Here is a 17,622-nt window from a genome sequence, read left to right on the forward strand (position 1 = left end):
TTAGCTTGTGCATTGAGGATCGCTTCCTTGAGGAGCAACCACTCTTCTTGAACTCCCATCTCCCTGGGGTTGTGGTCCCTTAGAGCCTCACTGACAAGCCTCCTGACCTTGTCAAAGTCGGCTTTTCTGAAGTCAAGGACTTCGGTGTTGCTGACTGACTTGCCAGCTTTATGGCGGATAGCGAAGGTGATCAGCTCGTGGTTGCTGTCACCCGGCTTCCCATCAATCACTAGGTCACCAATCAGGTCATCCCCAGTAGCCAGTACCAGGTCGAGCAGCGCTTTGCCTTTCATTGGCCCATAGACTCCTTGAGTCAGGTAGAGGTCATCCACACACAAGAGGAAGCTTTGCGACCGCTTGGATTTTGCTAAGTGATCCTCCCACAAGATGTCTGGGTAATTGAAGTCACCCATGACCACCATGGTCCTGGAGCATGTGGCCTCAGCCAGTTCCTGAGTGAACTCCTGGTCAAGCTCAGGACTTTGGGTGGGAGGTCTGTAGTCGACTCCCATCATTGTGTCCCCTGTTCCACGTTCCCCGTGTTCTCCAGTCATCCACCCTGGGTCCCCAAGATCAGCTTGCAGGGATGCGTAGCTTTCCTTAACATAGAGAACTACACCCCCACCCCTTTTATGTACTCAGTCCCTCCTGTACGGCATATAGCCATCTATACCCATGGTCCAGTCATTGGTGGAGTCCCACTATGGGTACAGATGCCGTATATGGTGCCTCCTACTCCACCAACACATCTCTCCAGCCCACCTCCACCTAGGCTGGGATGGAAGCCTGTCTTGGGCCACCAGCCCTGGAGTAGCAACTCACAGCTCCAGCTCCTACTCAGGCCTCGAGTCACCAACACTCCAGTGGTAAATCACAGCTGTGCAGGTTGAGGCAAAATCAGAGAAATACTTAGCTTCAATGTGCAATTGCTCTAAATTCAAGCTAACACTAACACTGATCAAAATTTTAGAAGCTTAAAGCATAATGTGTAATAAAGCCCTTAAACAACTTCTGCCAGAAGCCCAGGCAAGAGTCCTTTGATGAAGCACTAGCTAGAAGATGAAAATACAGAATTACCATTCTGATAACCCTACTTTTGACTAAAACGCTTAGTCACCATACTAAGATCTTGCAGCCAATGCACACAAGCATTTTTAACTAGGAAAAAGTCCAGACTTGGGCAAGTTTAAAAAAAGAGGACACCATTCTCACTAGTGGGAATCAAGATGAGATGCACAAAAGTATCTTTTCTTCCTTCATTATTTTAATATTTTATTAATTACTGTAAAATTCAAACAGCTAAACTTCAAGTAAGGAATTAACTTCTGAAAGTCTTATTTTGCAAATTGCATTCTATTATAAATTAATTTTAATAATAACAATAATGCATATACCCATAATGCAGAAGTGAATATTAAGAAACCCAGCTCCTAAGAGTCCACAGGAGTCACAAAGTAGGCATCCATGTCCAAGGACTTTGAGAAGTCTGATCAAGCAGGTGTGCTTGCCTATCACATACTGTCAGTACAGAGCACACAACAGTCATTTTCATTCCAAAAAGGAGTGTGCATATGTGTGTGTGTGGGGGGGGGGCGTAGTATCTTAGGGGTGAGAATGCTCACCCAAGAAAATTCACCCTGTGCCCTGGGCTGGATCTGGCCTACAAGCACTCATGAGGTCCAGGTTTGGCCCAGGGCAGGCGAGTTTGACATCCCTGCCTTACACTTGCATCTCACACAAAAAGTGCTGGGTGAACTAACATTTACAACAGTGTTTGGAAGACAAAGCACTAAGTTTTAGTTCATGTTTCTTAAGTTAATTCTGTGGTCCAATAATCTGCATCCTCTCATGTAGCACATTCTTTAAGTCTAGGGCGATCAAGGAATAGATCATGGCAGCAAAATCCAACTTCCAAAGTCAGTAACAACCTCTTGTCAGAGAGCAGACAGAAGAAAAATGTTACTATACCGGGGCGGGCAGATCTGGCCCTCAGTGGGTCCCCTTGGTCCCGCCTGGCCCAGGCACCATCCAGCCGTGACGCATTCTGCCGCCCCCTGCACACACAACAGGGCTGAAGCGGCTCTGCAACTGGATTGCCTTTGCAAGCAATGCAAAGGGCTGCTCCTCAGCCCAGCCTGACAGTGCAAAAGGCTGTTGACAGAGAGCACATTTGTTACAGACCTTCCCAGCCTGACCCTGCACACTCCTCCCAGAAACAGGGGAGCACAAGAGTCCAACCTGCCCAGCACCTCTCTGTTTCTGGGAGGATTGTGTGGGACTGGACTGGAAAGGACTGCAGGAAGAACAGGGTCTCCAGCCACAGCTGAATTTAAATGTCAAACAAAACAAAACAAAAAAAGGAAGCTTTCCTTTACCTGAGGGTAGACATGATTATGAGAAATTTCCTGAAATATGTAACCATTCTGAAAAAACTGAAGCTGCAAGAGTTGCACTTTCTGGTAACTGTGTACTCATTTTCTTTCAAATTAAAAAATGATTGAGTCAAATTTGTTACGAAATCTAATTATTTCTGAATCTAGAACCTCAGCTATGATCTATTATCTTCTACTTTAGGAACACAGGACTTGGAAGGGAACACCCTGGGTCAAGTCCCATCCCTTGCCATTGAAGGAGTGAAATCTTAGTCACTTCTATACATCCAGTGTTCGTATGTCCATACAAAAATCTACTAATTACTACCAGTTACTAATATTGATATATAGAAATTTTTACTAGCATAAAATTCTGAACATAACCAGGCTTAAATATTCTCAAAAATTACTACCTACCGATATTAAAAACAGTTATCAATTCCATCCACAAGCAATCATAAATCAGTGGTTCTCAACCTTTGTTGTCGTCAGGGCACCCCTCTGTAACCTTTTTTCGAAGTGGTGGCACCCCAGTTGAGAACTGTTGTTGTACCGCATCAGCTTACCAGGTAACTCCTTATTCAATAAGGAATTTAACGGACTTCTAACATTTTCTTTTTCCCACAACAGCATAGGATTAGTATCAGTGCAACTGCTGGCTCCTGTCCACATTCATCTCAGGCCCCCTCACAACAGGTTTGATTTTTCTGTCACTTGCACAAGAAAGTCTCAATTAGTTGCAATGGAATTACTCCCAAGTTAGACCACGCTAACGTGTTAGGAATGAAGCCTAGACAGCAAAATAAAATAAAGCATTATTCTACCTTTCCTCTTTATGACAGACTCGAGTCTATATGAATGGGATTGCTGCGAGTGGAAAAGGGTAGAACAATGAATTAAATTAATTCAAAATTGACCTGATATGCCCTACCTTATACAACATATTTTTCATCTCCTGGATTTAGAGAACGCCTTAAAAAAGCACACCGTGTCCAATTAGGAACAAGGCTTGCCATAATAAATACTATTTGCTTGTGGTTTTGCCTTTGAGGTTTTTTTAATACATAAGCATACAAACACCATGCGCTTTGCCAGTGCATCAGTGAATTCTCTCATCCTTAGGGCAATACTTCTCAACCAGGGCAACAAGGTAGAACTGCACCATGCACCTCCTGCATAGGTCTACACTCTTCTCCTGGAAACAGGTGCAGGGGACACTTCCACCTGCCCTGTGCACTTCTTTCCAGGAGTCACTGCATGGGACCAGACCAGGAAAGGCTGTGGCGTTTCCCAGCGTGGCTCTGCAGAGGTGCGGTTCCATCTTGCCACAACACCCCAGGTGAGAACGATTATCATAAATCTAAGAGACTACTTAACAGCTGGGGAGACCATATCAGCATTGCTGGAGAGTACATGGCAGCATTAAAATCCTATCACAACCTTGGATTAAGATTTCACCACGGATTAAATTACCTTGCATCAAACTTATTTAGTGGAAAAACTGATGACTAACAAACTTACTTGCATAGGTTAATTATGCTTCCCCAGAATATACTATGCTTATGTTCATCAGAGCATTCCTGCAATAATTACCTATTGTAGTAAATTCCCAAATATAAATTATTTTTATGCATAAAAATAAGTCATAAGGAGAAAGGAGCACATAACAAATTAAGCTTGCTCAGTAGGTATACCACAAGGTATCAGGACTGGTTCATAAATCCAGTGCCAAGAAAATAAGCCCTGACAACCTGCTCCCAACTTCAGCATGCTACTGAACAACAGTTATGCACTCAGAGTCTCTCTGAGTTGCCTGTCCCAAGAAGCTTCTCTCTGCCCCAGGAAAGTCTAAGAACAGCATTGAGGGGATACTATACCCCCTTAGAGCTGCTCCGAAGCAATCTAGTATGCCTAATTGCTGGTCTCTGGTACCCATAAGCAGGAACACGCATATTAAACTTATTTGCTGATGGTAGATTCAAGGTTAGAAGGAAAGCCATACACATGTGGCCTAAAAGACCAAAACACTGCTCAGAACAGGAAACATGAGTTTTCTGCATCTTTTTAAACTCTCTCCAAGGTATACATTTAGAACACAGGCCAAGTACAGACATTTAATTTCTCCTGGGAGAGTCACTGCTCTCCCAGGAGAAACCATAAGTGTGTGGATATTCAGGATTTTTCCTCCCAGAGTAAAATAAAAAAATGGCCACTCCAAGAGAAAAAGAACCAGGGAACAAGGGTTACATTACCCCCAGACAAGTTTCCCATGGGAGGGTGAACATCTCTCAGAAAAGCGTATGTACAGAAGCCACAGTACAGTCCTCTAGCATTTGAGGGTCCTTTGCTCATAACCCAAGAGACAGAGCATCACTCTAGACTCTGTTGCTCCAGCCAAATGGGGGAAAAAAAAAACCACCCTCCCCCCGCCCCTTTCATAACCCTCACGCTGTGCTGCAAGGAAACAGGGGCAGTCTGGGTCAGTCAAGCAGGGCAGCCCTATGCACTAATGCCATCTGTTACTAGGCACGCTGAAGGAGCCTCCACACCATGCAGAGATGTGTACACAAGGGCCCCTGGCTGTGAAGTGTCAGTACTGCAAGCTCTCTGCCCTTCACAGACTCAGCATTCAACTGTCTGTTCAGGTACCTGGAGGTGAGTTTTTCTACCAGGAGAACAACCCTGGGAGAATTCTCCTGAATTACCTGAATGTGGCATCAACTACAACATATTTTTGTTATAAAGATATTACCAGTACCAGTCTCATTTTATAATTTAATTCCTTAAAAAGATTCCCAGAACACTGCAACCTCTCTAGAGAGCAAGCACTAGGGAGAAGTAAAGACATAAATATTAAGAACAGGCTCTATCATTATGCCAGAGGTAAGGAGCCTCAGGTGTACTATCCTGTAACTAGCAAAACAGAGCTTTCACTATTCTCATTATTTGCCATGATCTGGTAAAATTTGTTTAGGTACAAACATAGACAATAGGATTAAAAAACCCACTCAAAGAGAAAAACAGCAAAATAAACTTGACCATGCATGATAAAAGTTCCAGCCATAACTGAAACCAAGATGCTTATTTTCACTCTAGATCAACACCAATCACTTTCACAATGCAGTGACATATCCAGAATGTCTAAATGGCATGTTAGATATTGCTACTTGCTGTTTAGTACAATTCAGCAGCATTTGTCTGGTGCTTTAAAATTCTTATTTAAATTGTCAATGTTCATCCAAAAAAGGATGAAGCAGTGTCACTATCACTTAACAACACTGAGGTACAATGAAGCAAAGAGATGGCTGGAGATTTTCCCCCTATAAAACTTATTTCACTTCTTACAGAGGTAATGAAATTTATGTCAAAGCAGTGGTCCTTACCCTGGGGTGCCACGGGGCATAGGGGATGCTGCAGGGGCAGTGGCCAGGTAAAACTGCCTCTCACACCCCTCTTGCATTAAGGATCTCTAACCAGCCTGAAGAAGGCAGCAAAGCTGTCTCGTGCCATGCAACTCTTTCTGGTCTGTAACCCTCCTCCCCTGCTTTTTTCTCCCCCATATTCAGCCCTTTCAAAAACATTTAGTCAAGGAACAGAACTTATGGGGAAATCAAGAACTGAGGGTGCTTTCTGGGGGTTGGAAGGTGAAGATCATTCTTTTTCTTAAGACAAAGAAAACTAATATATACATTTTAAATGAGATTTTCTTACCTGAATATGCTGTGTACCTGCTAATTTTAAGCATCTTCCTTTAAAAAGTGGTACTATTAACTTTTTTTTTTTAAATGGATAAAAATATTTTTCTGATGAGACCTATTTAATTATTTTAATCTCTCTTCTTCTAAAAATCACAAGCATTTGTCCACATCCTCTGATGCAATGTTAAAAGTTATGGATCACAGGAATAAAGGTGGCATGGCCAAGAAATTACACAGAACGTAAAGAGGAAAAAGCTTAAGACAGAACTCTAAAGGCACATCAACAGCGCAATGAGATCTGATACCATATCCCAATAATTGTGTGTCCTATCATGCCACACATTCACGGCAGGACATGCAATCGTTAATGCAGGATACATTTCATAGTTTCTAGGGTCAGAAGGGACCTGAGCAGATCATCTAGTCCGACCCCCTGCCATGGCAGGAAAGAATACTGGGGTCAAACATTTGTCAGATCTCAAACCTCATGACTGCCAGCACAGAGACTTCAAGGGCCAGTCCCCAGTGCCGCATATCCTGTGGCACACTTTCAACTTTCTAGCATGCACAGAGCCACAGGATCATGATCCTTGGTTTCATGCACTTTGACAAATCGAAAACCCCACACAGCGCAGTCTAACATGGGCCCACTTCATATGTGGATTTACAGGTGCAAGGCAGGAAGAGCCAGTGGTCCCACATACTAGGCAACCCTGCGTGAGCTCCCCCAACTTGGCACCTGTAAACACCCACTTGAGCTAGCCCATGTGGAACACTTTTGTGGCTAGTATATGGCATGATAAATTGATGGAATGTGTGGCATGTTACCATTAACATGGCAAATATAATATCTGCTAGGGGCCTAAAGAATCCAGTCTCTTAGATGATCAGACGTCAAGGAGGGTGGAACAACGCTACAGAAATAAAGGCAGCAGACAGGATGAAAAAGGGACAGAAACAAAAAGACAGAAAGATCACTGGGGAAAAAGGAAGGTACTACTGAAGAAGTTGAAGAGAAAAAAGAATCAGAAGGAAATGAGCCATAGGAGTCCAAGAAGGAGCAGCATTTAGGGAAAACAAGATGAAATAAATGAGTAGCCTTGTTGGCATCTGGAAGTACTGATTCATATTTAGAGTCAAACAAGACACAGGAAAGAGACTGATACTGAAGCTGTCAAGAATAAAGATGAGAACATGATGATGCTGGATACAAGAGAACATGCTAATTCTGACTGGGACAACCAGATATTAAATCAGAGAAAAAGGTGGCTGGGACAAGTCTGATGGAATTTAAGTGGCTTGGCAGAGAAGACAACATGCATTTTAGAAAAATCAAAAAACAGCTGCAAAAAAAGTTCATATTAACCTAAACTTTCAATTGATCAACTGGTAAAAACAAGAAATTTGCATTCTATTCTTGTCATAATATGGAAACACCTACAAAAATGCACATATGGTACCACAGACAAAACATTTAAGCAACTGAATCAAACTAATCTGAACCAGTGGGGCTACATTATTGAAAAAAGCTGCTGTGAAATAAAGCACTCTACATTTTTAGAATACTGACTGTGGGATTAGGTTTGTGACTTCAATTATTTTTATATGGTTTACATGCTCACTTTCCTCACGAACACCAATAAAATTGAAACCTGAAATGACTTAAAAAAAATCAAGTCATTACAGTGGTAATAACAGTAAAATTAGAATAACATGAACAGTACTGCAAGTAGTATGTGCACACTGTATAGACCAAGGCTTGATTTCTGTAAATAAATGTACGTTCATTATTTATAACTTTCTGTACGCCTATTTACTCTCTCTTAAAACAGTTCCATTAACATTGCATGTCATGAACAAATTGCATACTAATTGTAACTATGCAGTTTGTCCAATAAAAGATATTACCCAAAAAGTCTTTGCCTCTTGCATTCTCATTATACAAATTTAACTGTATGCTGTCTTCTCAGTTTAATAAGTTCCAATAACTATGCAGTCATTTTATGAAGCATATTTAAAAACCACACAAACTTGTATATGCAAAGCAATTTGGACTAATATTTTCTTTTCTGTTTTTGTGTATGGTAGACAAAAGTTGAGCTAAAGCAACTACCAAGCAAGTTGCCAGTATGAACGGTACTATATGTGTACAATATGTGACTTCTAGTGGCTTGAAAGTGTTTTGCTCTTTCAAGTCCAACCAGCACATGACATGACTAGCTACTGTAGTGGACATACAGATGATAATGACGGGAAAGAAGTGATAGACAGCTTGACTTGGTTTGCTCAGACTAGCTGAAACAAAGGCTGAGGGGGGATGTTCTCTCAAAAATAGAAGTGCTTTGCCCTCTTACTTCTACCTTCTCCAATAGTTGCCCTCTCCCCTACCCCTTTCCTGCTATACACGTCAGGGTGTTTTTTTTAAGTCTTCCCAGAGGCATTGGGTGTCAGCTGCAGTCAAGGCTGGGGACTTCAACTGGGACATGCCAATGCTCTTGCCGGGAGCAAAGACAGAGGTTTCTGGTTCTTAGAGGGTCTTGCCCCTCTACTCAGGGTCAGACCAACAGTATTTGGGGTCAGGAAGGAATTTTACCCCATGGTCAGACTGGTACAGACTGAAGGGCGGTTTGCTTGCCTCTAGCAGGTGGTGCAACACTATCTAGGGCCTCTTCAGCGTACATTGACAACATTTTACAGAAGCAGGACACTGGCTGCTGCGGTTCCCCTGCTTTACCTATGGCAGGCTAGGTTGTTAGGTCTATGATGCGTCAGTGTTGACAGTAGTCTTACGTAGAGTTTAGATGATGATTTGTGCGGGATGGTTTGGATAGGGAAGATCCTGCCTCAGGCAGCGGGTTGGAGTAGATGACCCCTGGAGTGCCCTTCCAGCCCTACTTTTCTATGACAATGACTCACAAGTAGAAACAGGTAGAAATTCTGCATGAATAAATTCAAGATGGAAATTAAAATGTTTCTAACCATCAGAGCAGTTAAGTTCTGCAACAGCCTTCCAATAGGAATAGTGATACCCCCCACAAAATGAACTGCATTTAATATGCAGCTTGGCAAGTTTATGAAAGGGACTGTAACATAACTGTTTGCAATAGCACTTGTTCATTTAGAAGTTCACTTCCAGGCATATGTTCTTATCATGAATGATCAAAGAGAAAAAATGTAAGTTTAAAAGAAAGTTAACATGTCATGATCTATGCAAGAGGGATAGAGATACAGACGTCTGAAGTTTGCATCAGAACTACAGCTTGTAAACATTTAATTTTGTAACAGCTTTTCAGGTTAAAAAAATAAATTGGCAGTATATATGAGGCAACCAAGTGAATTTAAGTTAGGTTGATAAAGCTGTCACTTGGAATTATTTGGGGAAATATGTACAAATCAGTAGCTTCCAAACATCCACAATAAATTACTTTTCCTATCAAGTATGGGCAAGAACTCTCCCTCTGCCAGCAGGGGGTATGAGCAAGGCAAATCCATGGAGATAAAGTAAGGACAACAATTGCATGCAATTCTAGGGTTGACAGTGTTAAGGCAGAAAAAAAAACAGGAAAAATATATTAAAAATGGTATAAGACAGTGCAAAGCAGGGTTATTTCACTGTTAACAACTTTATACTTTTTTATTCTTTTTTAATTTGAAGAATAAAAGATGAACAAGTGTTCCACTACTTGGCAGTTTCTTGCTCACGAGGGCTTGAGATGGGCTCCACACATTCAACCTAAATTCCTTTCAAAATTAAACTTGCTTGCAGAGCTCAAACTGCATACTGCATGTATTACAGTAAGATAAGAGGTGCCTGGCTTTGAAAACAGTAATGCACAGACACATAAATGGAGTGCGCTACTGTCGCAAAGAGTTTGTAGTTTAAGTAACAGTGGTTTGTAAAGTGTTGTCTTTGAAATCCTTAGATTAAATGCTTATATGTTAGCCCCCTCTCCCTCCTCCTCTCACTGAACTTTTCTTCCCTCCTCCTTTGTGCCTCAGAATTAAAAGCCACACACACACAGTACTTGAGCCCTCTTTCAAAGCTGAGGGGAAGTCAAAACTTCAGGCAGCATTATTTGTTGAAGACTTGTGTTAGACAAATTCTTAGGGCAGTAGAAAATGATGGTAGATATTCGCAATAGCCAAGGTGAGATGGGAACAAGAAAAAATAGACCACACATTAGCATGAGATGTGCCCTGATGATTCCCACACAATCCTTTGCCAGGTTAAGAAATGCTCTATTAAATAAGTTTATTTAGTCCAGGAGGTGGTTATGATGTGGCAATCCACTATAGTCAAAAGGTGCTTAAACTCCCACATAGCTTTTATACAAGTCAGTTTAAGGGCTGGTATTATTGATTCACGGGTCAGAAAGTTACAAAGCACCCTTATGCTCAACAGACAAACTTTATTTCAATATCACATCATCAGTACAGGGGAGAAAGTCTGAGCCACGTGCTACAAAAGACTAATTGGGAATTTCTTTAAAAAGCTTTACTGGTTTGTTTAATGTAACTTTTATCTGCTTGCTTTATACAAGAAAAAGACTGCTAAATTAAACTTTGCAAACAGTTGAAAGACCTGATCACAAAAAAGCAGTTTAGAAATGTACATACCATGTTTTCCACTCGCAGTTCAAATGGCATCGGGTTATACACCATCAGCTGAACTTCACATACATCTCCTTGGACCCACTGGAAGTCTATAAAGAACAGTTCAAACAGAAAGACCCTAATCATTGTGGTTGCTTAACCATAATGCTTACTACTAAAGAGATGTTAATGCTCAGCATCCTTTTCTTCAAATGCACTTTTCTGTGCAATCTCCACACCCAATTTCTTACTCAAGTATGTTGCGGCAGGGCGAGAGTACATGTGTAAGCACAGGCTGTGCGATAGCTGGAAGGAAAGAAGCAGTACTTATGCAGGAGTACAGCTTAGAGGCCATAATCAGTGCCAGGTATGCAGGTTTCAATGCGTCTAGCCCCATTCACTGAAACAACAGGTTCCTGGCCCAAGTGCTCTGGCAGCAAGCTACAAGTAGCACTTGAGCACATGCTTAACTTACACACTTGAATAATTCCTATTGACTTCAATGAGACTACACTCACACATGAGCATTTTGCTGGATCAGAGTGCTCAGTACCTCGGAGAATCAAAAGCTAAATAAACAAAATATATGCAACTATACTGGGAGGGGAAGAAAGACTTGTTTTAAATAGGAGGGCAAGAAATACTGATAAATCGCTTGTTAATGGAAGAAAAGCTGGGTCATTATTTGAGGACTTTTCCATTCACCATAGAAAACAGCACGTGGACTGGGAGGTTCCGCAGTGACGGAAGGGAAGAAGTCTTAGAACAGCACGTACATCCCTGCAGGTACCACACAGGGAAACGTCTACAAGCAAGATTAACTTGAATTTTAAAATAACAATGAGGACTGGTAAAAAACAGAGAAGCATTCCCATTTATCAGCAATCTACCACCCTAGTCTCATTCCAGTGTAGCTAGAGTATCTCTAGGACTGTGCAATGATTATGGAGGCAGTTTTTAAAATATTTCAGTACTCTATGTTTAACCTATTCTTCTTTAAATGGCACAACAAAAATTATTATCTGGACTACAGTGTATATGAATTTTAACCTTAGCTTCCTCCATAATCTTACCATCTTATTAGCACCCCACTATGAGGATAATGTTAGGGGGTGAACTGCATAAACCAAGATTTGTTATGGAAAATTAAACTAATTCACTGGCTAGAATGGTCTGTACTCTAATTATACATTCACAACCATTTGCTATCTGATTACATTTTGTGAATAGTATTAGGAAGCTCATGGGAGAGGTTCTTAATGCAAATGTTTAACTCCAATTACTGCTAGTAGAAATTAAGAAGATACATTATGAGAAGAGTTCAACCTCTTAAAATATGAAACCTGCAATTGAAAACCTACAGAGAAAAATGCTGATTAATGAAAGAACAGGTATGCCCCCTCCCCCGCAATTTATCCTGTTTGGTTGATGTCTAAAACATGCTAGGCACTTCAAAAATCACACCACAATTACTGTTTCTGCAAAAACTAAAACTTGTTTCTTCCAAATTATTTAGAAGCTTAACTGCCATTAACAACTACATTTAAATAATGTCAGTAAGTGAGGTGTCCAAATGCCATTGAAAACCTAAACATGAACTGGCATTTTCACACTATTTATACAACCACTACATAAATGAACTGCAACCACACAGTCTGAAAGCTGAGTTACTGAATAGGATAACAAACTGATACGTAATATTTAATCATTCCCAGGTTTTCTTTAAGCACAGAAGCTCAAAAAGCTAGACTGTTATTGTCAAGAAACTACTGAACATAGGAAACATATTCTAAATTTTTATTGTATCAGAGATCTTGTATACAGTTATCTTTGGCCATACTATTAGCAACTCATTCTAGAGGCAAGTATTTCTTAGCATGCTGTCTTATATTGGACCAGTTACGTAGCTAATGTAGACAAGTTTCCAAGAGCAAGACACTCTTCTTGAAGTCAGACGGTCTTGCATTTGGAAACAACTCTATGTCAGCTGCATACTGTAGTTGGTTCAATAAGAGATAGGACTCCAAGAAATCCTTGCACCTCACACAATTTCTGGACCATCGCAGCTACCACATCATTACTATACTACCAACTCATCCTAAAAGAGCTATGGACTAGGAATCCAGGAAAAAAAGCCCAGAAGAGTACTTTTTTTTTTTGTACAAATTCACTGACTGCCAGCCTGAAGAAACTGCAGTGGTTTTTATTAGTGTTTATTTAAATTCCAGAAGGACCCCAGACACCCCAGTTATCTCACTGCCTCCTTACATATGGAACTATACAGACATATATAAAATAGTGTAAGAATAAATGTTTAAAATAATGCTTAGCAAGTAAAAACAGGAGGAAATGGGGAAAAGAGGATGAAAATAGCATCAATAAGAATGTTTGGTGGACAAAGGCAAGCATTCCCAAAACCTTTCATGTTGTGGTCATTAACCAAGAAACTCTTTCATACCCTCTCTTCTCCTATTCATTACTTTAGACTGCTTCTTTCAGGACTGCTACCATAGTTGAAAAGTAATATTATAGAAGTATTTTATGCATTTTAGTTGCTTTAAAGCATCTTATAACTAGAAAGAAGCCAAGGCAACATCATGCGACTGGTCAAGATGATAGAAGTATGCAAGTGCTCCACAGATAGCAAGCTCTTGTATGGATTGATGGCTTTCAATAACCTAAACATTAAATATCATTTTTAAAACATTTTCTCAATTCTATTCAATTTCCCAAACAAAATCTAGACTTTTATTGCCCCTTATTTTTCCATTTTACTTACCATTGTTTTTCCCTTCTATGATACCATATATCTATACATTTTACATGCAGCATGTCCTGGACTGCAATACACACCTTGTTTTTTTTCAATGGAAGAATGAAGGATGGGGGAATGGAGGAGAAAGAAAGAGCTTTCCTTGTATTAAGTAACAAAGTAGCACAAGCTAGGGAGCCAAGCCTGCCTATTGCTCTGCTGCCTGTGGATTGCTATAGATTTTACTTCCTCTTTCACCTCGTCTGCAGGAAAACCTGCTCTTACTGATTTCACTCATAGTTTCACAGTAGTTTGGGGTCAGAAGGGACCTGAACAGATCACCTAGTCTAGCCCCCCGCCAGTGGCCGGAGCACTCGCTGGGATCACATGACCCCAGACAGGTGTTCGTCCAACCTTTTTGAATTTACCCAAGGTAGAAGCAAGGACCACTTCCCTAGGAAGCTGGTTCCAGATCCAAGCCACCCTAACAGGTTAGAGATTAGGAGGCACTATTTCACTGAACCTATTCTCCAGCAGCTTCGGGCCACTGTTCCTCGTCACCCAGGTGCTGCTGAGGGGAATAGGGCCCTTCCTATTTGCTGCTGATCTCCCCTAATGAGTTTGTAGGCAGCCATCAAATCCCCCCTCAGCATCCGCTTGCTGAGGCTGGACAGGTTCAGGTCCCTCAGCCTCTCCTCATAGGGCCTGTCCTGCTGCCCTCCAACCAAGCAGGTGGCTTCCTCTGGACCCTCCCAAGGCAGGCCACATCCTTCTTAAAGTGCAGTGCCCAGAACTGGACACAGTACTCCAATTGTGGGCTGACCAACGTCACGTAGAGGGGGAGAATCACCTCTCTGGACTGGCCTGAGATGCATCTTTGGATGCACAACAAGGTATGGCTGCCTTTGCTGGCTGCGGTCTGGCATTGGTGGCTCATATTCATCGTGGAGTCGATAATGATTCAATAGGGTTCCAAGTAGATTCTGAGAGATTAAAGGGTCTCCTGATTTGATTCTGATTTGGAGATTCGACCAATTCAGCCCACAGTTGGTTTTCCCTCTGCCCTCTTCTTGGAGTCAGTAGGTGTTTGTTGGGGGAAAACACCCAAATGTTCAGTAGGTGTTTGTTGGGGGAAAAGCTCTCCTTGTTGTATGCAAGAAAATACAGCATATCCCAAGTCACCTGTGTAGCATTCCTAGGTCTTTTCAGGCTGAACAATACGAAGTATACTCACTGTTTTCTCATATAATCAAAGACTTCACTAAAAACACCTACACCTACTGCATGGCTGGTCCACTCAGGCTGATGTTTTGTCAGCCCAGAAGTTGTCCCACCCTTTCTGTTGCTGCTCAAAAATAGCTAAGTCTTTGGAATGAATTGGGCACAATAAGGAGGACCTTCAACTTCCTTAAATTGCACTCCCCGTAGGAATTCCCCATAGGAACACGGTGGAAGTCTTTCTGGAAGGCAATGTCGGAAAGAAGAGTGGCAACCATGGTAACATCGTCTCAAAAACCCTGGATTTGCTTGTAGCAGTCTCTCACCTAGCCTCAACTGTCCCAACTACCTGCAGCTACTGGAACTGGTAACAGTGTTAAAATGATGGCAGGTTAACTATAACTTTAAGCCATTACAAGTCAGAACCTATTCTATGTTCTTACTTCTGTGCACATTGTCTATAATTTATAACACTGATCACTTCTGTTGCACCAGGATTTGTAGTTTTATTATTCATAACTGCCAAGGTAGAAACCTGAACTAATCTACAATAATCCAATTTAATGTTTTAAAATATAATTAGTTTAAGAAGCTTAAGTTATGAGCACTAAAATAGCAGTAAGCAATTTAAGACTCTTCTCAAGGGTTTAATTTCCCTTTGGGCTTTCGCTAATACTCAACTTACTTTTTGCTGTAATGATTTATCCAATGACATACTAAGATTCATTAGCAAATTAATGTCAGGTAATCAACCAGGATTATTTTTAAAAACTTGAAAAACCTAGGCTATATCCTAACCAAGGAAGTTTGCTACTATTCTGTAAGTGCAAATTATATCTACATACAGTTCTATATACAGTTAAATCCATTTTAAAAATGCCATCATAGCATGATTTAAAAGACTTTTAATTCAGCATTTTGAGTTTCTTTCCCCCAAAAATCTTTCCTTTCCTTTATGAAACAAGTAATAATATTGAGCTGTTATAGATTCTCTAATGGAATCAATGGTTCAGGAATATAAATAATATTTCTAAAAATGTTGGTCAAGTTACCAAAAGAGTTACGGATCTTGTATAAATGAAAAAATCCAACTGAACAATATAAATGATTTAACAAATTGAATAATGAAAACAGTTCTAAAACATGACAATATTGATGAGAAACAGCAGGAACTATTTTTCACAAGAAATATTATTTCTGTATAGGTGAAGGGTACACTTTAAGTTGTGTACTCACCCACATGGGGTCCACGACCTCTTTTTGAGATTGACTTTGTTCCAATTTGGGATAAGGAAAGCAATCTTTGAAGTTTCCAAAGTTCCCACAAAATAGTGGAAAAACCTATTTCCTGCCTAGCTTTAATTTAAATAACCTTCCTTAGAACAAAAAAATTAGGTAAACAATGACAGAGGAAAAATGAGAAGGGCAATTGCCAAAATCAGTTTATCCAATGATAGGAATGCTCTCACAAAAATGGAAAGTGACACTATGAAACTTGGAAGACTAAGACATACGCCTGATAGTATTTACTAACTTGCAACAAAAGCAAGGGTCCTTCAGGAAACAGGGTATTTGCCTTTGCCACTGGCTTCCTAATTATAAACATCACCAAATTAACAAAATGCATGCTAACTTTGTGGGTTTGATCATAGCCTTGATATTATATTCCATCCTCCGTAATTCATCTGTTAGTTGTCTATTTACATTAGATCAACAAAATACAATGAAATATCAAACTACAAAATCAAGCATTCAAGTTCAGGAAAAGCCAGAATTAAGATTCTAGTCCAAGGGGACCAACGACAGACCAGAAAGAATCAAAGCGCAAGAACTGGAACTCTCCGTGTCTTGAGACACGGCAAAACTGAACCACAAGTACATGCCCAATCATCAGAAAAATCCACTCCTAAGAATGTAAGTATGCACATATATGAAGAGCAATTTTTCAAAAATGGATAATCTCGTCAAATGTAAACAGGTTTTCGTAGAGAAGACATGCAGTTTTCCCCAACTCCCCCAGGTTACTTTGGGCACATCAAGTCCCTACTCCATGGAATGAATTACTAGAGCCGTTCAAAGGAAATGTTAACATAATTATTTAAACGTGGACAAAACAATGCATTTTTCCAAGCCTAATTCTTAAAATCATTTCCAGAAACTTTCCAAACTTTACAAAAATTCAGTCCAAAACAGCAAATTTTTGCAAAGTTATAAGCAACTGAAAATATTCTTACCCAAAGCACCAGGCACCCATAATACATAACCAATGCCATCAGCCTCACCACATTCATTGTAACCTCAGCATACAAGATGTTTTGTGATCATTCCAGCTGTAGTAGTACCCAGAGCCGCAGCAGGAACTAAAATTAGGGCTGTGAGAAGTTTTGGTAGTCTATTCGATTCAGAAGAGATTCGGCCCAATTTGATGGCCGAATTTCCAAATCCAAATTGAAGCGGGAGACCCATTAAAAGCTCTGAAATGAATCAGAAGCCTCCAAATAGATTGAGAGAGATCTGGCCATAGACTAAACAGGCAGCAGTCCTCATCCACACTGGACACAGTTGCCTCCAGCTGTTAAGATTGTTGTGGTGGGCAGAGGGGAGAATGAAGGGGCTTGGGGAGAGGGGGCTGCTCAATGCCCCCACAGCAAGGGAGGGATTGGGGCTGAGACAAGCAGCCCAGTCAGGGCTGGGGGGCGGGAGTGTGCAGGACTCAGGCTTCCACCACTGCACGCTGCTGGTCCATGAGAGCATGGGAGCAGGCGTGTGTCCCTGGATCTGCATGGGTGGGCTGGGCTGGGCTGCACTCCAGGAGGCTAGCCCCAGCTGCCTGCCGCTGGGCTGTGCTCTGCAGGGTGCGTGGAGCCAGGGTTGTGCTCCAGGCAGCTAGCCCCAGCTGCAGCCTGGCTCCCCCCACCCCACAGAGCACGGTGGAGCTGTAGCAGAAAGCCCCCTTTGTACATTTCCCTTCTGGATGTGGATATAACAG

General features: G+C 41.2%; 1 protein-coding gene across 2 annotated transcripts in view; it reads right to left on the minus strand.

Annotated features, from left to right (window-relative positions):
• Positions 1-17,622, minus strand: part of TRAPPC9 (trafficking protein particle complex 9) — an 800,742-nt gene that overhangs the window by 679,439 nt on the left and 103,681 nt on the right. For both annotated transcript variants that reach the window (XM_019553127.1, XM_019553118.1), the window contains one exon: positions 10,688-10,773. In XM_019553127.1, the coding sequence (XP_019408672.1) occupies positions 10,688-10,773 (86 nt within the window). The remainder of the gene's footprint in view (positions 1-10,687; positions 10,774-17,622) is intronic.

This window comes from Crocodylus porosus, unplaced genomic scaffold (assembly GCF_001723895.1).
Source record: "Crocodylus porosus isolate Cpor-Errol unplaced genomic scaffold, CroPor_comp1, whole genome shotgun sequence".
Lineage (NCBI taxonomy): Eukaryota > Metazoa > Chordata > Crocodylia > Crocodylidae > Crocodylus > Crocodylus porosus.